This window comes from Thalassophryne amazonica, chromosome 3 (assembly GCF_902500255.1).
Source record: "Thalassophryne amazonica chromosome 3, fThaAma1.1, whole genome shotgun sequence".
Lineage (NCBI taxonomy): Eukaryota > Metazoa > Chordata > Actinopteri > Batrachoidiformes > Batrachoididae > Thalassophryne > Thalassophryne amazonica.
The window spans coordinates 74,085,068-74,111,542 of NC_047105.1; the positions used below are offsets into that span (position 1 = coordinate 74,085,068).

Genomic DNA, 26,475 nt, shown 5'->3' on the forward strand with positions numbered 1-26,475 from the left:
GTGCACAGTTGCCTGTGTGCATTCTGCTGGTGAAGCTCAGCATGAATATTCACCAGCTTGATGAAATAGGAGTAAGTTCCTCCACCTTCTCTCCACTTGAGGTTTCCATAGCACATTTTGTAATGGATCTGCATGCTGATTTGACATCAATTTTACACCAGATGCCCTTCCTGACACAACTCCACATTAGGTACATCAGGTACATCTGAGATGCAAGTCTAGAGATGATCTGTTTTGGTGAAAGAATATCCTTCTCCGCTCTAATCCACTATGAAGCTAAGAATGGTGATGCAAAATGCAAAGTTTACACTGTGCACAATTTCTCCAATCACAGCCACATAAGCCTATAACTTCTTCTGGATTGTCTGGGTGTCTTGGTGGCTTTCCTCACTCTTCTCCTTCTTGCACAGTCACTCGGTTTTTGAGAACTGTCTACTCCATTCGGGCGTTGGAGTTAATCAATACAGCACTGCAAACTCCAGCCATCACCAAGGCGACACTCACATGGAAATCAAATATAGAAATGAACATACACTTGTGACAATCACACCTCCGACTCAAACTTATTACAGAATCTCAAAGCATCATGAGTTACCAACAGAGCAGATCCTGCAGGACATAAATCATGACACAGTGGGTTACTTTAACAGTGTGAGCACAACCATCAGTGCAATGTGCAAAGTCTTGTGTGCACAGAATGTGTGTGTGTGTTTCCGAGTACATCTGCTATTTTGCTTCAGTAGGTGCAGCAGTGCTTTGTGCAAAGGGCAGAGCTGAGCTGCACTATAAATCAGATGCTGCATGAATAATCGTTTTCCTCTCACCCAGTCACATTACCTGTCTCAGGCCTTTTTAATACGTAGCTGTGTCAGTTACAGTGGAGCATATTATGGAAAATATTTCTCCAAATGCAGAAACTTGTCCAAGAAATAATATTGCTGTCCAGAAGGTGCAGAGTTTCAAGGCACTTTGAATCTGCAGCCAAAGACAAATAGTAAGTTCTAGAAGTACACTGTAACAGTACTTCAAATATCTCTACTTTCTATCAGGTGACATATTTCTGAGTAAGGACAGATGTTTCCTAGATTTTCGTTAAGAATGCCCTGCTTTATAAAAAAAAAAAAAAAAAAAAATTAAAAATAAGTGGGGCCTACTGAGCTTTGAGAAACTGGATTCAAAATCATTTTGAACCAAGAAGGAGCAAACTATTCCACTTACACCCATGTAGTAGGACCAACTTCCTCCACATGAACAAATTCAGACAGATCAGACCACAAGGGTGATTCTTTGGGAAATGTAAATATTTTTTTGTCACATGCATAGTTAAGCATATATTAACTGGACTGAGCAAAAACAGACACCCCCTACAGCTTTTTATTTTATTTATTTAAGAGTTTATTTTTTGGGTAATAACTCAATTGGTTCCATTGTAATGTCTTTTGAATTAAGTGTAATCTACTCGATGTCCAGTAGGTGACACACTGTCGTACACTGATAGAGAATAGCTGAGGCCCCACAGAGGAAGAACAATCCTCATTGTGAAGTAAACGCAGCTAAATGCAGGTGCTTTCTCTATTGAGTAAGACGGACATCACGGCATTGGTCACGTGATCAGCTGCGCACCGTCATCGCCATTTTAAAGTAAGTGAAAAGGAAGAGTAATTCTTTGTCTTCTGTAGTATTTCAATCGGTTATAATCCAGTAAATGGTAAATGTGCCAAAAGGTGATGTGCCGCTGGCTGTACGAGGTCTGTCCAAAAAGTAACGGACCTTTTTATTTTTTTCAAAAACTATATGGATCTAAATCACGTGTGATTGCATCAGCCAAGCTTGAACCTTCGTGCGCATGCGTGAGTTTTTCCACGCCTGTCGGTTGCGTCATTTGCCTGTGGCAGGCTTTGAGTGAGCACTGTTCCACCCCTCCCGTCGAATTTCTTTTGTCTGAGAACTTGCTGAGAGACTGCCGCTTTGCTCCATGAAATTTTTTTCAGAAACTGTTAGAGACAGGCAGTTGGAAACCATTCGATAGATTCAGTTGGATATCGGTGAAGATTCTGTCGGCGTCACACAGATTATGGACTGTTAAAACCTTTTTAAAGACGGCCCACAGCGGCGGAGGGCGCGCGGCGCACTGAGCGGCCATTCGACAGGCTGGATCGACCAGATCATTTCTAAACTGAATGCTGTGTTGATCCGGGACATCATGTGACTACCACAGAAATGGCAACAGAGCTGGACATAGCACTTTTGCTGCACATTCCACTGTTACAGGAAATTTTGTAATGAAAGACGTGCGGAGGATTTCGCGCGTCGGCACGAAGCAGCTCAGGATGCGCAGCAAAAAAAAAAACACCTCCGTGTTGGAAACCATTCAGAAGATTCAGACAGCTTTCGATGGCTTTCAGTCGAGTGAGTATCTGAGAAATTGTGTAACAGCTGGACATGCCACAACATGTCCTGTGAGACTTCCAAGACGGAGGTGTTTTTTTCAGAATCAGAAGAATTTTATTGCCATTGCCAGTGAACAGGATTCACAGACTAGGAATTTGCTTCGGTACAATGGTGCAACATTAAGAAGAGATAAAATGCTAAGATAAAATATAACATATGTGTCAAAATAAGATAAAATATAAGATAAAAAAAAAGAAATATGAAATATGAAAGGCTGTGTGCAACAGAAAAACAGAGAAACAGAAAAAAACAGTGCAGTGGGAGGAGTGCAATTAAAAACCAAAGTACACTGTCTAAAGTGATCCGTGATAAAATGATAAAGTGACAGAGTTAAGCTTAGGTGACTGAGTTATGAGGTGTTCATGAGTCTAACGGCAGAGGGGAAGAAACTGTTCTTATGGCGGGAGGTTCTGGTCTGGATGGAGGGGAGTGGTTTGAACAGACCGTGTGCAGGGTGAGAAGGGTCAGCTGTGATCCGACCTGCTCGGCCCAGAGTCCTGGAGACGTGCAGGTCGTGGAGAGATGGAAGGCTACAGCCGATCACCTTCTCAGCAGAGGCCACAATGCGCTGCAGTCTGTGTCTGTCCCTGGCTGTGGCCCCGGCGTACCACACCGTGATGGAGGAGCAGAAGATGGACTCGATGATGGGCGTGTAGAACTGCACCATCAGCTGGACAGGCAGCTTGGCCTTCTTCAGCTGCCACAGGAAGTACATCCTCTGCTGGGCCTTCTTTATGAGGGAGCTGATGGTTGACTCCCACTTGAGGTCCTGGGTGATGGTGGTGCCAAGGAAGCAGTGACAGACCGCAGTGGTGATGGGGCTGTTGGTGAGGGCGAGGGAGGGCGGGGGGGCTGTGGCTTTCCTGAAGTCCATGATCATCTCCACTGTTTTCTGGGCGTTGAGCTCCAAGTTGTTGCTGCTGCACCAGGTCACCAGCCGGTCCACCTCCCTCCTGTAGGCAGACTCAACCCCATCCGAAATGAGTCCGATGAGGGTGGTGTCATCCGCAAACTTGATGAGCTTTACAGAGTCGTGGCTGGAGGTGCAGCAGTTAGTGTAGAGGGAGAAGAGCAGAGGGGAAAGGACACAGCCCTGTGGAGATCCTATGCTGAGAGCCCGAGTGTTCGAGACATTTTTTCCCAGCCTCACACGCTGACTCCGGTCCGTCAGGAAGTCTGTGATCCACCTGCAGGTGGAGTTGGGCACGTGGAGCAGAGAAAGCTTGTCCTGGAGCAAAGCTGGAAGGATGGTGTTGAATGCAGAGCTGAAGTCCACAAACAGGATCCTAGCGTAGGTTCCTGGGGAGTCCAGGTCCTGCAGGATGGAGTGCAGGGCCAGGTTTATGGCGTCATCTACAGACCTGTTGGCTCTGTAGGCAAACTGCAGGGGTCCAGGAGGAGGTCGGTGATGGACTTCAGGTGGGATAAAACCAGGCGTTCGAAGGTCTTCATGACTACAGATGTGAGAGCCACAGGCCTGTAGTCATTAAGTCCAGTGACGCGTGGTTTCTTGGGGACTGGAACTATGATTGAGGACTTGAAACAGACTGGAACATGGCATGACTCCAGGGAGGTGTTGAAGATCCTCGTGAAGACTGGGGCCAGGTCATCAGCACAGTGTCTCAGGGTGGCAGGAGAGACACAGTCTGGGCCCGGGGCCTTACGTGGATTCAGCCTTTTGAAATGTCTCCTCACGTCCTCCTCTTGGACCGAGAGGGCAACAGGGGGAGTGGGGAGGGCAGCAGTGAGAGGGGGGAGGTCCAGAGTGTTTGAATATCCAGTTGTGTGGGGGGTGGGGAGGTGTGAGTCCTTGTCTTCAAAGCGTGAATAGAAGACGTTCAGGTCATTGGCCAGCTTCAGGTCGTCAATAGAACGAGGTGCTTTGGGCTTGTAGTTGGTGATCTCTTTGAACCCCCTCCACACAGAGGCCGAGTCGTTGGCAGAGAACCTTTGCTGCAGACGTGAACTGTACATGGATTTAGCCTTTGCCACCTCCTTGCTAAATATGTACTTTGCACCTCTATAGCTGTCTCTGTCTCCTTCTCTGAAAGCCACCTCTTTCTGCTGACGGAGCTGCTGGAGTTTAGGTGTGAACCAGGGCTTGTCATTGTTATATCTCACCCTGGTACACTGTGGGATGATGCTGTCTTCACAGAAATGAATACATGACGTCACAGTGTCCGTGTAGTCATCAAGACTGTCTGTTGAAGCCTCAAACATATCCCAATCCGTGGTGGGCAAGCACACGCGTAGCTCCTCTACAGCTTCATTGCTCCACACCTTAGAAGTCCTCACAACAGGTTTAGAGAGTTTAAGGCTCTGTCTGTACTGTTGTATGGCTGGGGGGCCTGGCTGCCTTTTTGTTTCTGTCTTTTGTTTTTCCTTCCAGGTGGCTTGCATTTGGGACTGAGTGGCTGTGTTGCTGAGGTTATCAGGACCTCACCCTGATCACCTGCGGCTCGTCAGGACTCACAGCTGAGGTGCATCTATATGGATTGGAACATGGTGGCATTTAAGACTGGAGTATACAGTGTGTATTTGCCAGAGACTCGACCTTGTGACCAGAAGGGTGAGATCGTCGTCTCGGGAGCCATCTCATCATCAGTGGATGCAGAGAACGTCCAGGGTTTGATGCACAGTCTGTGAAAGAGGAGGGGGTGAGGTCTCACGCTCGTCAGCACACTTCCTGAGGTACGTTAGATTTTGTGACTAACATTTATACAGTCAGTAAATGTGGTGTCCCTCACACCTTTTTATATTGAGCTGTATGTTAGTCATGTATCGGCTTCCACTGCAGTGGAGTTTTGTGAACTGGATGTTCCATGCCTGCAGGTTGGGAAGCTGATTAGTAATCAAGCCAGGAAGTGTTTGCTGTTTGTACACCTTTAAGTGTTCTCTCTGTGTGTAGAGTGTGGACTCACATAATGGTTCCTTCTTTCACAGACTTGGTTTGTTGCGGCCACCTGGGGGGTGTCGGCGGGGTCCTTGGGTCCGAACAGCTTCTGGCTCCGGACCGTTAGCGCTGCTGGGAGCGCACCACGCCAGACCGCACTTTCTTTTGTTATTTTTTGTATCACTGTTATGTATTAAATTCAGTTAGCCTTTGTACCGTGCTCTGCTTATTTCATACTGGGTCCTTCAAACGCTGGTCGGTTCTCCGAGCTGCGTCCGACACATAACATGTACGTGGGGATCAAGTGGACCATCACGTGATCTGAGAGTCCCAAAGCTGCATGGCCACCGCGCAGTAGGCGCCGCTCACTGTCGTGTAACAATGATCTAACGTGCTCCCTTCTCTGGTCGGGCATTTAACAAACTGTCTGTATTTTGGTAATTCCTGACTGAGATTCCCTTTGTTAAAATCACAGAGAATTATAACAAGAGAGTCCGGAAAGTCTCTCTCCACGCTCATAATCTGATCCGCGAGCGCGCGCTCGGCCTCGTGCACGTCCGCGCTCGGTGGAATATACACAGAGCAAAGTATGAAAGAGTTAAACTCACGTAGAGAGTAGAACGGTCTGCAGTTTATGAGGAGATATTCCAGAGAGGGACAGCAGTGTTGGGAGATCACAGTCACATCGGAGCACCAGGCATTGTTGATATAGAAGCAGAGTCCCCCCCCTCTAGTTTTTCCACCAGAGAGTGCTCGGTGTCTGTCTGCGTGGAGGAGTTGGAATCCCTCTAGTTGGAGCGCGCAGTCCGGTGTCATTTAACCACGTCTCCGTGAAGCACAGTACACAAGATGAGGAGAAATCTCTATTCTTCTTCATCAGCAGTGCCAGCTCATCCATCTTGTTGTGGAGTGAGCGGACGTTGGAGAGAAATATCCCAGGTAGGGGCGTGCACGTGCCCCTTCGTCTGAGGCGCACAAGAGCTCCAGCTCGTTTTCCTCTCCGCCGTCGTCTCACTTTTTTGGCCAAAAAGTGAACCAGTTCAGCTGCAGGCACTAAAAAAACTGGCGTAATGTCCGTGGGTGTTGATGATTTGATTTGAATTGATTTGAATGATTTGATTTTTTGCTGCGCGTCCTGAGCTGCTTCGTGCCGACGCACGAAATCCTCGGCACGTCTTTCATTACAAAATCTCCTGTAACAGTGGAATGTGCAGCAAAAGTGCTATGTCCAGCTCTGTTGCCATTTCTGTGGTAGTCACATGATGTCCCGGATCAACACAGCATTCACTTTAGAAATGATCTGGTCAATCATTTCTGTGGGCCGTCTTTAAAAAGGTTTTAACAGTCCATAATCCGCGTGACGCCGACAGAATCTTCACCGATATCCAACTGAATCTATCGAATGGTTTCCAACTGCCTGTCTCTAACAGTTTCTGAAAAAAATTTCATGGAGCAAAGCGGCAGTCTCTCAGCAAGTTCTCAGACAAAACAAATCCGACGGGAGGGGTGGACCAGTGCTCACTCAAAGCCTGTCCACAGGCGAATGATGCAACCGACAGGCGTGGAAAAAAGCTTGGCTGATGTAATCACACGTAATTCAAATCCATATAGTTTTTGAAAAAAATAAAAAGGTACGATACTTTTTGGACAGACCTCATACAGTCAATTAAATACAAAATCAGGGCCTAAAGCGATTGACAATGTTTTTCTGCTATGCACAAAGTAATATTGTCACCCGTTTTGAAAACGCATGCGCACTGAGAAACTCAAAACTGGCTTATTCACATATAATCGGTAAAATACTCTCACTCGTAAAACATACGTAGCGTACTGCAAGTTATGGCCCAGTCACATGGCACTTAACGAAGGGGAACGAAGCCCTGACGAAACAAGAAATCTGGGCTTTCATTGACTTTCGCTGGCATCGTTTAACCTTCGCGCAGCTTCGTTCCTGCAGCTGGCGCTTCGTCAGGATTTTTAAACTGTTGAAAAATTTGAACTAAGGGCAACTAAAAACTCAATTCGTCCGTGTTTCGTTTTCCTGTCCTTCTTGATGTTTTTTAATAGTTTTTTTAGTTTTTGTAACGTTATTGTTTAATCTGACTTCATTCGAGCAGCTGAATGTTTTCACAACTGTCTGAAATTACAGGGCAAACTCAGCCTGTTTGCTTGGATTTTTTTATCTGGGTGGGGAGTCAGGTTCAATGGGCTCAGGCATGTTATATAGGGAAGAAGTAATCTTTTGTGTGGATACAATTAATTATTTGGCCACAAGCAACTGCTGAATTTGAAACAATAAAAAAGTTGTGTATTTTCAATGGTACTTGAACGCAACGGTAGTGAGAGCAGCAGCTCCTGTGTGCGCTTATTATTTTTTATTAAATATAACAATATGAGTGTAGGAATGACAGTCCAGCCCTTATGTACATGTGGCAACAGGTAGATGATTCAGATGATTATATAAAGAGCTGTTCTGAAGGCAGAATTCACGTTGCAGCTGGTTGAAATAACTGCACGTGAGTCAATGCGCATTCACACGCACTGATCAATTTACTGCTCTGATATATTCAATCATCTTTACACTCATTTGATTCAATGTAATTAAAAAGGTTAAAAAGCATAAACAGGGTAAATACATTAAAAAAGGGATTTAAATACAAGGTACGAGGTCTGTTAGAAAAGTATCTGACCTTTTTAGTTTTTGCAAAAACCTGATGGTTTTGAATCACGTGTGCTTGCATGAGCCAACATTGAACCTTCGTGCGCATGTGTGAATTTTTTCATGCCTGTCCATTGCGTCATTTGCTGGTAAGCAGCCTTTGTGTGAGGTCGTGTGCAGTGCTCTCGGCGGATTTTCATTGCAAGGAAAATGGCGGAACGACTGGAGCAGAGCTAGTTTTGCCAGAAACTGGGCGACAGCCAGGTGGAAACCATTCAGAAGATTCAGACGGCTTTCAGTGACGATCCTATGGGCATCACACAGATTAAGGAATGGTACAACCGGTTTAAAGATGGCCGCACAATGGTGGAGAGCGAGCCACGCTCCGGTCGGCCATCAACATGCTAAAATGACCAGGTCATTTCCAAAGTGAATGCTGTGGTGATGCGAGACTGTCATGTGACTATCCGAGAAATTGTGGAAGAGGTGGACATCAGCACTTTTTCGGCACATTCCACTGTGACAGAAGATTAGGCCATGAAAAGAGTGGCAGCGAAATTCGTCCCAAAGGTGGCAGAGCAAAAGCACCTTCATCACAGGACATGTTGGACTCAGAAAAATGATGACCACATCTTCCACAATTTCTCGGATAGTCACATGACTGAAAAGCCACCGAAAGCCGTCTGAATCTTCCGAATGGTTATCACCTGGCTGTCACCCAGTTTCTGGCAAAATATGATTCAGTAGCGCTGCTCCAGTCATTCTGTCATTTTCCTTGCAATGAAAATCCGCCGAGAGCACTGCACACGACCTCACACAAAGGCTGCTTACCAGCAAATGACACAATCGACAGGCGTGAAAAAATTCACGCATGCGCACGAAGGTTCAAGGTTGGCTCATGCAAGCACACGTGATTCAAATCCATCAGGGTTTTGCAAAAAATAAAAAGGTCGGATACTTTTCTAACAGACCTTGTATATACAACCCCGATTCCAATGAAGTTGGGACGTTGTGTAAAATGTAAATAAAAACAGAATACGATTTGCAAATCCTCTTCAGCCTATATTAAATTGAATACACCACAAAGACAAGATATTTAATGTTCAGACTGATAATCTTTATTGTTTTTGTTCAAATATTTGCTCATTTTGAAATGGATGCCTGCAAGATGTTTCAAAAAAGCTGGGACAGTGGTATGTTTACCACTGTGTTACATCACCTTTCCTTCTAACAACACTCAATAAGTGTTTGGGAACTGAGGACACTAATTGTTGAAGGTTTGTAGGTGGAATTCTTTCCCATTCTTGCTTGATGTACGACTTCAGTTGTTCAACAGTCCAGGGTCTCCCTTGTCGTATATTGCGCTTCATAATGCGCCCCACACTTTCAATGGGCGACAGGTCTGGACTGCAGGCCAGTCTAGTACCCGCACTCTTTTACTACGAAGCCATGCTGTTGTAACACGTGTAGAATGTGGTTTGGCATTGTCTTGCTGAAAAAAGCAGGGACGTCCCTGAAAAAGACGTTGCTTGGATGGCAGCATGTGTTGCTCCAAAACCTGGATGTACCTTTCAGCATTGATGGTGCCATCACAGATGTGTAAGTTGCCCATGCCATGGGCACTAACACACCCCCAAACGATCACAGATGCTGGCTTTTGAACATTGCGCTGATAACAATCTGGATGGTCTCTTTCCTCTTTTGTCCAGAGGACACAGCGTCCATGATTTCCAAAAACAATTTAAAATGTGGACTCATTAGACCATAGCACAATTTCCACTTTGCGTCTGTCCATTTCAAATGAGCTCAGGCCCAGAGAAGGCGGCAGCGTTTCTGGATGTGGTTGATGTATGGCTTTCACTTTGCATTTAACTTGCACTTGCAGCTGTAGCGACGAACTGTGTTAACTGACAATGGTTTTCTGAACTGTTCCTGAGCCTACGTGGTAAGATCCTTTACACAATGATGTCCGTTTTTAATGCAGTGCCACCTGAGGGATCGAAGGTCACTGTCATTCAATGTTGGTTTTCGGCCTTGCCATTACGTGTAGAAAGTTCTCCAGATTCTCTCAACCTTCTGATTATATTATGACTGTAGATGATGGAATCCCTAAATTTCTTGCAATTGAATGTTGAGAAACACTGTTCTTAAACTGTTGGACTCTTTTTTCATGCAGTTGTGATCCTCACCCCATCTTTGCTTGTGAACGGCTGAGCCTTTTGGGGATGCTCCTTTTATACCCAATTATGACACTCACAATTAGTGTCCTCAATTCCTAAACACTTATTGAGTGTTGTTAGAGGGAAAGGTGATGTAACACAGTGGTAAACATACCACTGTCCCAGCTTTTTTGAAACTTCAAAATGAGCAAATATTTGCACAAAAGCAATAAAGTTTATCAGTTTGAACATTAAATATCTTGTCTTTGTGGTGTATTCAATTGAATATAGGTTGAAGAGGATTTGCAAATCATTGTACTCTGTTTTATTTACATTTCATAATGTAAAACACATAATGTCCCAACTTCATTGGAATTGGGGTTGTATTTCATTGTATTTTTGTGGAATTGTAAAACTTGTAAAATCAGATTGTAAAGTGTGAATAGTATAGATTCACTAAGCTATGGCCACATGGACTTTTGGCACTGGGAAAGACACAAAACTTGTAAAGATGTGAAAAAATAAATAATTACCCAGGAAAACAGAAAGGGATACACTAAATTTGACAATCTGCGTGATGGTGCAACGACATTGTGCAATTGCTTATGGTGCGTTTACACATAAGCAAGATGCGTTACGAATGTCATATTTGCGTCATTCTTGGCACATTCCTGGCATTCTTAACGTGACTTAACGCATCTGAATAGGTTTCTTAATAGTGCGTGTTGCTGCTTGACATTCGTGATTTTCGTGGAGCATGTTCTTGGCTGTCAAAAAATCTTCCACGAATGTCACACACCACCCTCATTTTGCCTCATGTTGTGGAGGTCACAACTGAGCGTGTTGATCCGTCTTGATTAGTGATGATCCTTACTAGAGCGTGACAGCATTCTTCTCTGACGTACGCAAAATTAAACCCTGCTGCACTGCATTCAGTTTCATTGCTGCAGTAATGCTGAAGGAGTACAGTGACGCCAAGTTGGCTAAAAGTTTCTTCCAATGCTCCTCAGCGCGGTCCTGCAGGTGTTCCACCTGCTGAAAACGAGCAAGACGAGAACCGCGTGGAGCCACACATCTGGCTCACTGTGTCCTCCTCCTCTCTGTGCCACTCAATGGCACAGAGCCCAACTAAACATGCAGTCTCAAAGTTCTTTTTCTGTGGAGCAAACTGGAGCAATCTGAATTTTTCAGCAGCTGATGGATGAATATGGGTGTGTGTGTATGTGGAGACAATTCGCCTCATTCACAATGTGACAGAACTTAACAGCGCGCTGTTTCCGCAACAATGCGGAAACTTATTCTTGACTGTGCGTAATGGTTCCTGATAATTCTCCAGGCACACATGCCATTAATCATAACGCGTGGTAACAGGTTGCAGCAGTTCCTGAGGACACCTGACGCCTCTGCCCCGAATAATCACATTCGTGATCAGTGGCCAAGAATGTATACTTCGTGGCATTCATGACTTGTCGTCGTCATGTATAAACGCACCTTTAGGGCCCCTTCACACATAGTACAAATAAGTACATATCATGACAAATCACGGCGTAACAGCTCGTATGAGCGAACCACAAAAGCATTGCGCCGACGTCGGGAGGGACACATGGTTGGGCAGGCCTGAACGATCCCACTGCGATGGTTTCGTGCACGAGCGTGCAAGAAACCTAGAAGAGGCTGGTCCAGCGCGTGGAGAGGCTTAACAACTTTAATTGTGTTCTAACATCTTTAAACCTAGTGAGTACAGCTTGAAAATTTGAAGCAAAAGCAGCATTTATTGCTGTTCTGGCTGAGAACACAGCTGGGTGCAGCTTTACTTTCGTTTTTGAGCAAGTTGCCAGGTCTGCACTTTATAAGCCAGCCTGATTGGAGCCATTTCATCCCATTTTTTCACTTTTTCTGGATCGTGGGGGATCATAATAGAACGGTATCCTGTGGACTATTACTCAGTGTAAGGGCCACTGAGTCATAGCACCTTTAAACGGACACAGTCATGTGACACCAACCTGAGATTTATCAGTCACAAGTGATTCACTTTACTGGCAGACAATTTGCATTATCACAACACTTCCAGTGAGCGAAGCATCACATTGTTAAGAATTCTTTTGTTGTGGTGCCATTTAAAAGATAAAAAGAGACATATGGTATTCATGAGAGATTCACCCCCCTTTTACCATCATGCTATTCTTCTACTGCCTGTCTGGGTGTATTTAAGGAATGATGACCACACTGATACTAAAGTTAAAGTTGAAATTCCTGCCAGTTATAGCTTTCAGGCGAGAAAAAATAATAATGCATACAGAAGATTTCGGTTTTAGTACCTTCAGGGCTCCTGCCAATTCATATGGCATAGTCAGTACAATGAATACTAAAAACAGGCGACCAGTACACAGATCTTCTTGCTTCACTCCAGACGCTTGCTGAGACAACCACAGTTCAAATTACAGACATGCCCAGAATTTTCCACAACAAGTCTGAGCAATGTAAACAACCTACATGAGACACACACTGCAAAATATTTATTTTGGAAAAAAAAAAAAAGATGTGCTGTTTTTATAATCCACTTAGAATTTTAGACAAATGCCAGAAATAAGAATTTAAAAAATATCTTGTGGATGAAAAAAAAATCTTTTTAAAGAATTTTTTTTATTATGATCAGTGGTGTTAACCAACCAATACAAATCTGAAAAATAATTTAAAGTAAAAGATATGACAACATTGATAAACTGACCCTTGATAATCTAAATGTATTATGAACTGGTCAATGGCTGAATTTTATCAATAGGTCTTTTAGATAAAACTGTCTCTGGTAACATAAAAATAGGGTAGGTAGTTTTATTTGTTATTGTTGTTGTTTGATTTTGGTCATTGCTGTGAGCACCGTCTATACTTAATGTCATTTAGTTTCTGTTTACATATTTTTGGATATGTATTGTCCAATGTAAATTATTCAGATTCAGTTTGTGAGTTCTGACCACAGACTTGTGGCTTCCCTGAGTCTTGCATGCTACTGCCTGCTCAGTGACCAAGATTAAATCTGACCAGACTTCAAGATCAGACTGTTTCTCAGGTATTTGCATGCAATCTGGCTGGAGGACTTGCCAGCACTGATACAATTGCTAATCTGAATGGTGCTTTTGTTCATGAGGAAATATTTACAAACATTGACATTGCTGATGATGCCATGATCTTTGCAGAACCAATGAATACTCTGATTGCAGCTCTTGCAGAGCTGAGTGATGAATCGCACTGTCTGGGTTTGTGATTGTCTTGGATCAAGACCCAAGCTTTAAGTGACTTTCTGGACTCAGTCATCAGAAATGTATCTGTATGTGCTGAAAATGTTGAACTTGTAGAGATATTTACTTATCTTGGCAGGGATATACATGTTTCTGGGTCCTCAGCCTTTGCGATCTAGAGGCACCCGGAAAGAGCTTATGGAGTCATGAGGTTGCTGGACAGAGGTGTTTGGGAATGCAGATGTCTTTGCAGGAGAACCAAGGTCCAAGTCGTTAGGGTCCTGGTACTAACTGTCTTGCCGTATAGTTGTGAGACTTGGACGCTAGTGACTTAAGGTGACAATTGTAAGTCTTTGGTACTATGTCTCTTCAGAGGATCCTAGGTGGGCTTTGTACTATTATGTATTGATTGTGTTTCCTGCATTCTGTTCATTTGTAACATGACATTGTCACCTGACATATATATATTTGGAATTGTTTGTAACTTTGTAACTTAGAATGGCCTGAACAGTGAGTCACCCCTCTGACTCTGGTTTGCTTGAGGTTTCTTCCTCAAAAGCACCAGAGGGAGCTTTTCCTTAAGGCCCCATAACACTTAGTACAAATGAGCAGGAATCAAGCAGAATCAGGCGCAATGGGGAAAAAACAAAATTCGAGACACATTCGGGAGGGACAGATATTCTGACAGCTGTATAAGAAGGCCGTATGAATTCTTAGAATGTGGGTGGCACTCACCTCAAATGATTTGTGCACATTCCGTGTGTAAAGGCCCTGTCACACTTAACAAGATTGACCAGGAATCAAGCCGAATAAGCCAGAATGGGAAAGAAGTCAAACTTTGAGGTGCAGTCAGGAGGTACAGACATTCGGACAGCCATGTACGAATCCTGTTTGACTACTTAGTATGTGGGTGGATCCCGCCTCGACTGATTTGTGCACATCCCAGGCGTATGCTTATGAATACAGTTCACATGTAGTTGGAACACAGTACGAATACCCACAACACTGTACGAATGCAGTAAGAACAAGAATCCACTCAAATGCTGTGTGGGTGCGGTCCGATCGCCACATGAAGTCTGGCAGAGTGAGGGCTGTGGTCTGCTATCTTTTAAAAACCTGCCATGTCTTCCTGCTGAATGTCGGATGATATCCAACCTATGAACTGTAAACATATAAACCAGGGTCCTTTGACGGTCGCATTACTGCAGTGCATATAACCAAGTGTGTTCAGAGTATTACGACCATCAGAACACAGATGTGCTCACCCACAACCATTATTACCACTGCCGCCACCAGAAATAGCCACCAGTCCACGGTGTATCACAGTAAACCCAGTAAACCCATATCAGGGGACCCTGCATGGCATATATCAATCAATCAATCAATTTTTTTATATAGCGCCAAATCACAACAAACAGTTGCCCCAAGGCGCTTCACATTGCAAGGCAAGGCCACACAACAATTATGTAAAACCCCAACGGTCAAAACGACCCCCTGTGAGCAAGCACTTGGCTACAGTGGGAAGGAAAAACTCCCTTTTAACAGGAAGAAACCTCCAGCAGAACCAGGCTCAGGGAGGGGCAGTCTTCTGCTGGGACTGGTTGGGGCTGAGGGAGAGAACCAGGAAAAAGACATGCTGTGGAGGGGAGCAGAGATCGATCACTAACGATTAAATGCAGAGTGGTGCATACAGTATATCAGTACATATATCAGTACAAATATCAGATGATATTCGTAATCCAGAGGGGAGAGAAGGTAGGTCCTGACAGTCTCAACAGTCCTGACAGAAATCAGCTCTGTAGCAGACAGCATAGTGCAGCGATCAGATGATCCAATTTCAATTTTCATTTTCATTTATATAGTGCCAAATCACAACAATGTTGCCTCAAGGCGCCTCACACAAGTAAGGTCTAACCTTACCAACCCCCAGAGCAAGCACACAGGTGACAATGGTAAGGAAAAACTCCCTCTGATGATTTGAGGAAGAAACCTCAAGCAGACCAGACTCAAAGGGGCGACCCTCTGCCTGGGCCATGCTAGCGATAAAATTGACAAAACAATTTACAAAATGAATATACAGGAAATTTTACCGGTGCACAGGATGGAAGTGTTGCAGAAGTCGACAACACACCCATCTCTGTATGAGAACTGCAAAATTACACAAGTCAAAAAAGGTATTTTTCTTGTGTGGATTATTAGCTGGATGGTTTCAATAGTTTAGAATCACCTGAACCCAGGCATTCAGGAAAGGTTGGAAAAATACCTTTTTATTTTCTCCTTTTCAGACATATGCTTTGGAAAATGTCTGTCAGGAAAATATGTAACAAACTGCATACTAATTATATAGTTTGTGATAAAATATCAAAACAGCTGATATGGTTCTTTAACCTAACTCCAAACCTGAGCAAAAAGCTAGATTTAGCCTTAAAAAAGAACAACTGTCTCAACTGTGAATTCAGATTTTGGTCCAACATACAGTATGTACACTCAACAAAAATATAAACGCAACACTTTTGGTTTTGCTCCCATTTTGTATGAGATGAACTCAAAGATCTAAAACTTTTTCCACATACACAATATCACCATTTCCCTCAAATATTGTTCACAAACCAGTCTAAATCTGTGATAGTGAGCACTTCTCCTTTGCTGAGATAATCCATCCCACCTCACAGGTGTGCCATATCAAGATGCTGATTAGACACCATGATTAGTGCACAGGTGTGCCTTAGACTGCCCACAATAAAAGGCCACTCTGAATGGTGCAGTTTTATCACACAGCACAATGCCACAGATGTCACAAGATTTGAGGGAGCGTGCAATTGGCATGCTGACAGCAGGAATGTCAACCAGAGCTGTTGCTCGTGTATTGAATGTTCATTTCTCTACCATAAGCCATCTCAAAAGGCATTTCAGAGAATTTGGCAGTACATCCAACCAGCCTCACAACCGCAGACCACGTGTAACCACACCAGCCCAGGACCTCCACATCCAGCATGTTCATCTCCAAGATCGTCTGAGACCAGCCACTCAGACAGCTGCTGAAACAATCGGTTTGCATAACCAAAGAATTTCTGCACAAACTGTCAGAAACCGTCTCAGGGAAGCTCATCTGCATGCTCGTCGTCCTCATCGGGGTCTCGACCTGGCTCCAGTTCATCGTCGTAACCGACTTGAGTGGGCAAATGCTCACATTTGCTGGCGTTTGGAACGTTGGAGAGGTGTTCTCTTCATGGATGATGTGAAGGAGATGTGTTGCACACTGCATGAGGCAAGTGGTGGTCACACCAGATACTGACTGGTATCCCCCCCCAATAAAACAAAACTGCACCTTTCAGAGTGGCCTTTTATTGTGGACAGTCTAAGGCACACCTGTGCACCAATCATGGTGTCTAATCAGCATCTTGATATGGCACACCTGTGAGGTGGGATGGATTATCTCAGCAAAGGAGAAGTGCTCACTATCACAGATTTAGACTGGTTTGTGAACAATATTTGAGGGAAATGGTGATATTGTGTATGTGGAAAAAGTTTTAGATCTTTGAGTTCATCTCATACAAAATGGGAGCAAAACCAAAAGTGTTGCGTTTATATTTTTGTTGAGTATAGTTACTTTTACACAAACGTGCAAACACTTTGACCTTATTCTACAAAAAACACCTCCTAAAATAAAAGCTTGGTGAGAACTGATGTCCCCAGAAAGAAGTCATGGACTTTTTTAATCCTCATCATTTGATAAATATGCAGCACCATCCGCTTTCAAAGTCCAGTTAGGCTGAAAGTACATTAAATTTTGATTTCTCTTCCCCTGCCTCTCCACGTTTCTTTAATAAATATTTCATCCTGGCTCACTTTTTTCATAGAAGGGTGCACTGGGCAAGATAAAAAAGGTAGATATAAGGGGAAAACCGCCCAGCTCCATGAGGTCGACTCAGATCGACTCTGGTGTAACAAAATATGCCTAAGTTGTTTATTTCATTACAAATCAGTAAAATTTCAGCACACATTGTGCTCATCAAAACCTCTTAACCTTAAGATAAATCATGATAAAAGCCAATAGATTAATGCCTATCTTAAAAACACTGGGGTCATATTAACTTTTGTTTACTGTATGTTTCAGAGACAATCTTATCAATTGACATTTGTGATTGACAAAGACCACGATACGGCCAGAGTTTACAAGCTACGCCTACAAAACGTCTGTCAGGATGGAATCCAATTAGTTGACCCATTTTTTCCTAGCTTCCATCAACCTGTAACAGTTCCCTTCATCAATAATTTTGGTCTTTCTGTGATCAGCTTCTATTTATCGCCTGTACATCAGGCTTCACAACCTTAATTTTCACCTTGCTGTGCAACAAACATCTAATGATATGAAAATGATAATAGTCCTCAGAAACCAATGATGGAAAAAGCAACATGTATAGTGTGTGTAACACTGGACACAGCGCAACATTACACTGCTGATTATCGTTTAGTATTACATCACTACCATGGAACAGTGTGAACATTTCAAGAGTGGCAAGATAAAGCAAAAATGGAAAACAGAGGAATTCCACACCAACAGGGTGTGATTGCCTAACAGTAATTTCAGTCACTGAACTGTGTGTTCTTGTACATTCAATTCAATTCAGTTTATTTATATAGTGCCAGATCAACTGAAGTGAATTGATTTTAATTATATAGTGCCAGATCACAACAAAGATGCCTCTAGAACAGGGGTATTTAATTCCAGTCCTTTAATTCCTGTCTCTGCTTCAAGCCACCTGAGTCAGTTAATGAGGTCATTAGCAGCACTCTGGAGAACATGACTGCATACTGAGGAGGCAATTCAGCCATTTGATTCAGGTGTGTTGGACCAGGGACACATCTAAAAGGTGCAGGACACCGGCCCGCGAGGATTGGAGTTGAATACCCCTGATCTAGAAGCTTCACGAGTAACGTCTAACCTCACCAACATACAACTCACATTCTAACTAAATAAATACATTCAAATAAAAGAATATCATATAAATTAAAATGCGTGAATCAAAGTATAATTAAAGTATTACAAGACTGATACCTCTGCAGTGCGGTCCCTCATCCCAGCCGTCAGTACAGTCTGGAACCCCGTTACACAGTTTGCTCACGTGGATGCACAGCTCTGTTCCTCCACACTGGTACTCATTGAAAGGGCATTGTGATGCAGTACTGGGTGGACCTGTGGAACGAACACACACACACACACACACACACACACACACACACACACACACACAAACTATGTTTAACTGAAAAAGGCAATAACAGCAGAAAGGCAAATAAAGAAAATAAAATCAGCATTTAGTAATATCAAACAAATTACTGACATTCAAGGTGCAGTGTTTCTTTGGTTTAATTTTTACTTATAATGTCACACAATCAAATAATTCTTCAAACTGAAATATTAGTAAGTTCCATTGGCTTCTCCCTTGTTTCACTCTGGGTTACCACAGCAGATTCAAAGTGGATCTGCGTGCTGATTTGGCAGATATTTTTACTGGATGACTTTCCTGACACAACTCCAAATTGTATGGAGAATGGGCAGGGGTGGCCTTGAAGCGGGAAGCTTCTGCACTGGAGACAAGCACACGTAACCACTTGGCCACCACTGCCACCAAATATTAACAGTAACAACAGCAATAATGATAATAATAATTATTAGTACTATTGTTATTATTATTATGATTTATAATAAAGTAATAATAATAATTATTATTACAAAAGGAGAAACAACATGAATCAAGCAACAATTAAAAAAAAACAGCTGCAAAATTTAAATGGTAGAACAAAATCAACACAAACTGAAACAACATCAAAGAAAAATAATAGGCATGACATTAAAAAGTATGCATTTATGTAAATGTGATTTAAAAGATGACTGTGTCTGCGAGTTTGAGATCCTGAGGCAAATCATTCTATATTATGTACCATCACAGAAAATGCTCAAGCAGCCTTTAATTTTTCTCTAGACATTGAAATGACAAGTAGTTTCATACTTGTGGACCCCCGATTATGCTGAGGATCATAATAAATTAAACATTTGTCAGAATACTATGTTACTAAACCATGCATAGCATTAAAACAAGTAACAAAACCTTAGAATGTATAATTCAACATTTAGGCAGTCACTGTAATGAAGCTAAAATTGGTGAATTATGGTCCTGCCTTTTATGTAACGTTAAAAGCCTTTTTTTGCAGAATTACGCACACATTTAGTTCATTTCATTACAGTTCAAGCAAGTAAACAGACCATGACTTCAATTAAGGTAAGGCATAATGAATGCATGAATAACTGTTTCTGCCATCAAAGATTAATACCTGCCTAATCTTGCTAATATTGCTCAAATTAATAAATGATTAGTGTGCACTCATTTTAATGCATTACTCAAATACAACACAGTGGTTAAGTACGTCTTGTCAGTGTGAAACTTCTAAATACAGTTGTATGCAAAATTTTGGGCACCCCTGATAATTTTCATGATTTTCCTTTATAAAACATTGGTTGTCTGGATCAGAAATGTCAGTTAAATATATCATATAGCAGATGAACACACTGATATTTGAGAAGTGAAATTAAGTTTCTAGTATTTACAAAAAGTGTGCAATAATTATTTAAACAAAATTAGGCAGGTGCATAAATTTGGGCACCCTTGTCATTTTATTGACATTCAGCATTAATTATTGGAACGCAAAATTGGTTTGGTAAGCTCGTTGACCCTTGACCTCCTTACAAAGGTGGATCCAGTCATGAGAAAGGATATTTAAGGTGGCTATTTGCAAATGTTTCACCTCTTTTTATCTCTTCTAATGAGTGGCAACATGGCAGCCTTGAAACAACTCTTAAATGACCTGAAAACAAAGACTGTTCAACATCATGGTTTAGGGGAAGGATACAAAAAGCTATCTCAGAGATTTCAGCTGTCAGTTGTAACTGTGAGGAACATAGTTAGGAAATGGAAGACCGCAGGCACAGTACTAGTTAAGGCCCAAAGTGGCAGGCCAAGAAAAATCTCAGATAAGCTGAAACATAGGATGGTGAGAACAGTCATAGTCAACCCACAGACCTGCTCCAAAGACCTACAACATGATCTTGTTGCAGATAGTGTCTCTGTGCATTGTTCAACTATACAGCGTACTTTGCACAAAGAGATGCTGTATGATGCTGTAACACAGAGGAAGCCTTTTCTGCATACGCACCACAAACAGAGTCGCTCAAGAACATTTGGACAAGCCAGCTTCATTTTGGAATAAGGTGCCGTGGACTGATAAAACTAAAATTGAGTTATTTGTTCATAACAAGGGGTGGTATGCATGGCTGAAAAAGAACACGGCATTTCAAGAAAAACGCTTGCTACCTACAGTAAAATTTGGAGGTGGTTCCATCATGCTGTGTAGCCAGTGCAGGTACTGTGAATCTTGTTAAAGTTGAGGGTCACATGGATTCCAGCCAATATCAGCAGATTCTTGAGAACAATGTTCATGAGTCAGTGACAAAGTTGAAGTTGTGCCGGGGCTGAATCTTTCAACAAGACAACGACCCTCAAAATCTACTAAGGCATTCATGTAGAGGAACAAGTACAATGTTCTGGAATGGCCATCTCAGTCCCCAGACCTGAATATTATTGAAAATCTGTGGCGTGATTTTAAGCGGGCTGCCCATGCTCGGAAACCAACAAACCTGAGATGTTTTGTAAAAAAGAATGGTCCGAAATACCTTCAACTAGAATCCAGACTCTCACTGGAAGCTATAGGAAACATTTAGAGGCTGTTATTTCTGCAAAAGGAGGATCTACTAAATATTGATGTATTTTTTCTGTTGGGGTGCCCAAATTTATGCACCTGCCTAATTTTGTTTAAAGACTTATTGCACACTTCTGTAAATCCTATGAACTTCATTTCACTTCACAAATATCACTGTGTTTGTCTATTTAACTGAAATTGCTGAGCGAAACAACCAATGATTTATAAAGGAAAATCATGGAAATCATCAGGGGTGCCCAAACTTTTATGTACAACTGTAGCAGCCACAACCACCAACCAACAACCCAGAAGTCACAGGAACCTTTATGGCACCAACAGTCAGCCACTGGAGAAAACAAGCACAACCACAAACACCCGATTACCCCGGTTGAGAATAGCCAAATAACTACCTTCACTACATCAACAACATATACGTATCAAGACCTCTCAGAGACAAAACAACAAGTGCACCATTGCAGCAGCATACAAGCCTTGTACAGTATTTATATGCATAAAGTGGACATTGGGTACCTTTGGGAATGAATTCTAGTCAGTCAGGACTGAATATAATTTTCAACAAAACTGCTATCTTAAAAACACACAGCTGTAAGCTTGAATATACTCATCTGAAATAAATAAGAAGGCATCTTTTCCCCTTAACAATCTTATTACAGTAGTTGTTTTTTGGATGAGGTTTCCTGTCTTGGGATTGACCACTTTCCTCTACATAAAGACAAATGACTCAGCAGCACAGCTTCTATCCCTAAATGCAAGCAGTGTGTGTTTCCCAGAAGTCTGTGGTATATTTGCTCAAGTCATGATCCTCACATAAAACCATAGTTACGTCTGCCAAGGACGTAATATAATCATCAGCGTTTATTTATTTGTCTGTCTGTCTGCCTGTCTGTCTGTCAGCAGGATTACATTAAAACTACTGCACGGATTTTGATGATGTTTTCACCACAGATACACAGATGGAAGAACCCATTAAATTTTGGAGGCGATCCGGATCTGGACCAAGATTACTTTATATAGGCTTTGAAGGATTACGTTTTTTTTTTTTTTTTTTGTTATTTTATGTTATTTTATTGATGGTGATATTTATTTTTGTGGCTTTTATTGTGTAAAGGCTGGTCCTGTTTTTATTGTCTGTGCAGGTGAGCCCCCTCATGCACCAAACAAAATTTCTCCGAAAGGAGACGATTAATAAAAAACTTTCAACTTTGATATTAGGCCATGGAAGACTCCATTAAGTTCTGGAGGTGATCCGAATCCAAATCTGGATTCTGGATCAAGGTTTCACTCTATATAGGCTTTAAAGGATTACTTCAAAACTACAGGACTTGACATAAACCAATTTGCCCGACTGGCCCACAGGGCCAGTAGAATTTAGAAGCCAGTGGCCCACAGTGTAGGAGCACTGGCCCATGGTTTTGGGCGTGAGAGTTCATGATATTCCACCTTGAAATCCTGCAAATAAAACTGCCTATATAATATAAACCAATCCAGAAAAAAACATAAAATAGTCTATGGACCATGAAGTTAAAAAAAAAAAAAAAAAAAAAAAAAAAAAAAAAAAAATAGAATTTATCAGAGGGCATTCTCAAGAGTACAAAAATAAAGTGACTCCCATAACATTTAGAGGGCATTTTTTAAACAAACCTCAGAGGTGGTTAACTCACAGTCAGAAATGTAAAATACAGATATAGGTCCATATCAAAACTAAAACGTATGCCTTGTCTGGATTGGAGTTATAGATCTAAAAATTGGAAAAAACAAAATTATGCTTTGCTCCTTTACTAATGTTGTCACCATGGGGTTTCCATAAAGGCAAGCTGGTTAGACTTTTAAACTAGCATCAAAACAGCCAGGGTCTACCAGGACCAAGCATATACTTTACTCACTTGTCAGCATACGACCAAGCCACGGCCATTTCTGTGGCCAGGTCAGGACAAAACGTCTCTTCCTCTTGTTTCTTTCATATAGCCTGTCTCTCTCCCTAAACTCATCATCACTAAGCTTCCTCTTCTGGCCAATTCCTTTAGCAAAACTCTTTCCTGGTTGTTGTCCGGGTTTGGGTGGATGTAGTTTAAACATATTTCAATTCGAATTTCAAAGCGTTCTGTTAGATTTGCGTCTTGTTCATCTTTGTTTCTTGCAGCTTCATTGCCGAAGATCGGTGATGGAAACAGCCAAACGCACGCTTCACGCATCGACAACATACATTTCAATATGCACGAGATTCTGTGGGAGCATGGAGCATGGTTAGGGATGGGTACTGATAAGATTTTATCGATATCGATTCCACTTATCGATTCGATTCCTTATCAATTCCCTTATTGATACCGCTTGTGAATTTTCTGTGTACTAAAAGTAGGCTTTAAAGATTTTCTATGTCAACAACATTTTATTGAGTCTTAAAGTAAATAAATATGAAATTGGTCACTGGATCCTTAAATTCTGGACCTAAATAAACTCTACGTGGTGGCTCCCTGATCTCTGAATATAAATAGAAATAAACAAAATCTGTAGTTTTTGTCAAAAGCATTTCCTCTCAGACATTATTGGCATGAATGTCTTTCCATACCTCTGAGCTGAACTCTTGCAGATGGCTGTGCTTCACGTCAGCATCAGTTTAATTCATAAAGATTGCAGGACGTCTCATTTTGGGAAGAAAATAACGGTTTAGTCGATTGAAGTTTATTTTCTGTATTACAGCGTTTGGAAAGAGGTGTCATTTTATTTAAAGTGGCAATTCGTTTTGAAGTTATTAATTCCGACCGGACTCAGCAGAGAGTGGCGCAGCGTTTGGAGCTGTGCCAACAGAACGGAGGACGATTCTCGTTACTTGACTGCCACAAGACAAGATCCCACTTAGAGACTTTAATCTGCACAAAAGTGACTCACAGTCACGATTGACATATTTTAATGGCTTTGAGAAGAGTTAAGAAGCGGACTTGCCGTTTTGAGTTATTATTACTATTTTTGCTGGTGTTGTTGCTATTATTATTATTATTAATACATAAATTAAAAAAAATTACAGTTTTTAATACATTTGACTCTTTAACGACAACAAGTGCTGAACCATTAATTATTATACAGAAAACAAATGCACACAAACGTGCTAAAATGCCAACAGCTAATGCTAACTTTAATATTGAAAACACCATAGACGGGGGCGCTAGTGAGCACCTAATGGAGTAGACATTCCTGGACAGAGCTCCTCTAGCCCACGCTGCATTTTAGTCACTATTTGATGTAACTGACACATTGTTCGACCGAACAAGAACACACCTTTCGTCTAATATCATCAAAATGACGAAACCAAGAAGTGAAAGAGGAAAGAAGCCTGAAAAACCTAACAATGAAAGTGATACCGAACCACCTGCGCTAGCCGAGGACTCTGAGCTAAATTCCGCTTCAGCTAGCAAGTTGGACGATGATGAACCGACAGACATCCTCTCTGCCATTCGCAACTTACAAAATAGGATGGACGAGAGATTCAACATGCTCAAGGCATCTCTATCAGTCACCCGGGCATCTGTGGCTAGTCTGGGTGCCCGGGATCAAGATGTTGAGAAGGCTGGCTATGACTACGTGCAACGTACAAAGCTGGTTGAGAACACTCGTGACATGCTTCGAGCCAAAAACGACAAGGGGAATTCCTGAAAAGATGGAGAAAGGTCAGATGGAAATATTTTATCTAAGTTCCTCCCTGAGCTGCTTGGTGCAGACAAGTTTGAAAAGCCAGTAAAAGTAGACCGAGTGCACCGGCTGGGTGCTCTTGTACGTGGTGAGGGTGAACGTCCGCATGTAACCATTGCTCGTCTCCATCACTATTTCATCAAGGAGAAGATACTGCGGCTTGCACCTGAGGCATTCCCGCTCCAGTACAATGACAAGCCAATCTTCATCTTTCCAGATCTCCCAGCCGAGGTGGTGAGGCAGTGCCAGGTCTTCAGGGATGTGCGTAAGCGTCTAATGGCTCGCGGAGCATGGTGTGGATTCATCTATCCAGCCTGTCTCCGCGTGTCTCTTGGATCCACTGTTAAAGTATTCTCTTCACTGCATGACACTTTGGAAGAAGGCTGAACTGTGAAGCTTGGTGTTTCGGAGGTGTGTTCTCAGGATTAAAGGTGACTTTTTTGTTACTTTCTTTGGACATTTGTTTTCATCCAGATGGATAGGAGAGGCTCACCAGCGCGGTTTTTCCAGCTATCTCTACGTGAATATGTGGGTTACGCAATCTCACTTTGCTTGGGAAAGTGGGAGGGAGGGAGGGGGTATATGTGTTTTTACGTGTTCTCTTACTTTTGTGTTTCTTTAATGCATATCTACACTGCTATTTTCTTTTTATGGGTTTATCCCTGAGTCATTAACACAGCAAGGTGGTTTTAAATTTATCAGTTGGAAGTGCATGGTCTGGGACATGTGTTGAAGAGAGCTAAAGTATTTTCGCATTTAAAATCATTATCTGCTGACATAGTTTACCTCCAAGAAACGCACATTAGACCAGCTAAAGAGCAATTGCTTAAATGCAGCTGGGCTAACCAGATTTTCCAAACCACGTTTTCAAGCAATGCAAGAGGGGTGGCAATTCTGATTAAAAGGACTGTACCTTTCAGGCATATCTCGACTGTCAAAGATCCGTTTCCTTTTGGTAACCGGCTATATTCACTCATTCCATGTCATACTTTTAAATGTTTATGGGCCCAACTTTGACAATCCTTCTTTTTTTTTCCATAAAATATTCAAAATGATTCCCAATCTGTCTGAGACCCATGTGATATTTGGTGGAGACTTTAAATGTGTGTTAGATGCACATTTAAATAAATCCTCTCAAATTTCTCATATGATGGCCTCCTCAATTCAGTTGAAAACCTTAATGAGTGCTAACAACTTGGTTGATATATGGAGATTATGTTATCCCACAGAAAGGGTCTATTAATATTTTTCACAAGTACACAAGTCTTATTCAAGAATAGACTATTTCTTGCTAGATTCCAAATTGTTACCCTATGTAATCTCCACTAAATATCACAAAATTCTTATTTCAGATCACTCCCCAACTTCAATAGTTTTAGATTGACACTTTTCAAAGCAGACATATAAAATCTTTTTCACAATTTATTCCTGATAAAATCTTAGAATTTACAGAGACCAATGATAAAAATGATGTGTTTGACCTGGTGTTGTGGGAAACTTTTAAAGTAGTGCTACGGGGGCATATTATATCGTTTGAAGCTTCTCTAAAGAAGAGACGTCGACAGCGTCTGCTAGATATAGAAGCTAAGCTAACATAGCTTGCACAAGCACATA

At 42.1% G+C, this 26,475-nt stretch overlaps 1 protein-coding gene across 2 annotated transcripts in view; it reads right to left on the reverse strand.

Annotated features, from left to right (window-relative positions):
• The window catches only part of LOC117507043 (low-density lipoprotein receptor-related protein 1-like), a 446,568-nt gene that overhangs the window by 279,927 nt on the left and 140,166 nt on the right, over window positions 1–26,475 (reverse strand). For both annotated transcript variants that reach the window (XM_034166738.1, XM_034166739.1), the window contains exon 3: window positions 18,458–18,595. In XM_034166738.1, the coding sequence (XP_034022629.1) occupies window positions 18,458–18,595 (138 nt within the window). The remainder of the gene's footprint in view (window positions 1–18,457; window positions 18,596–26,475) is intronic.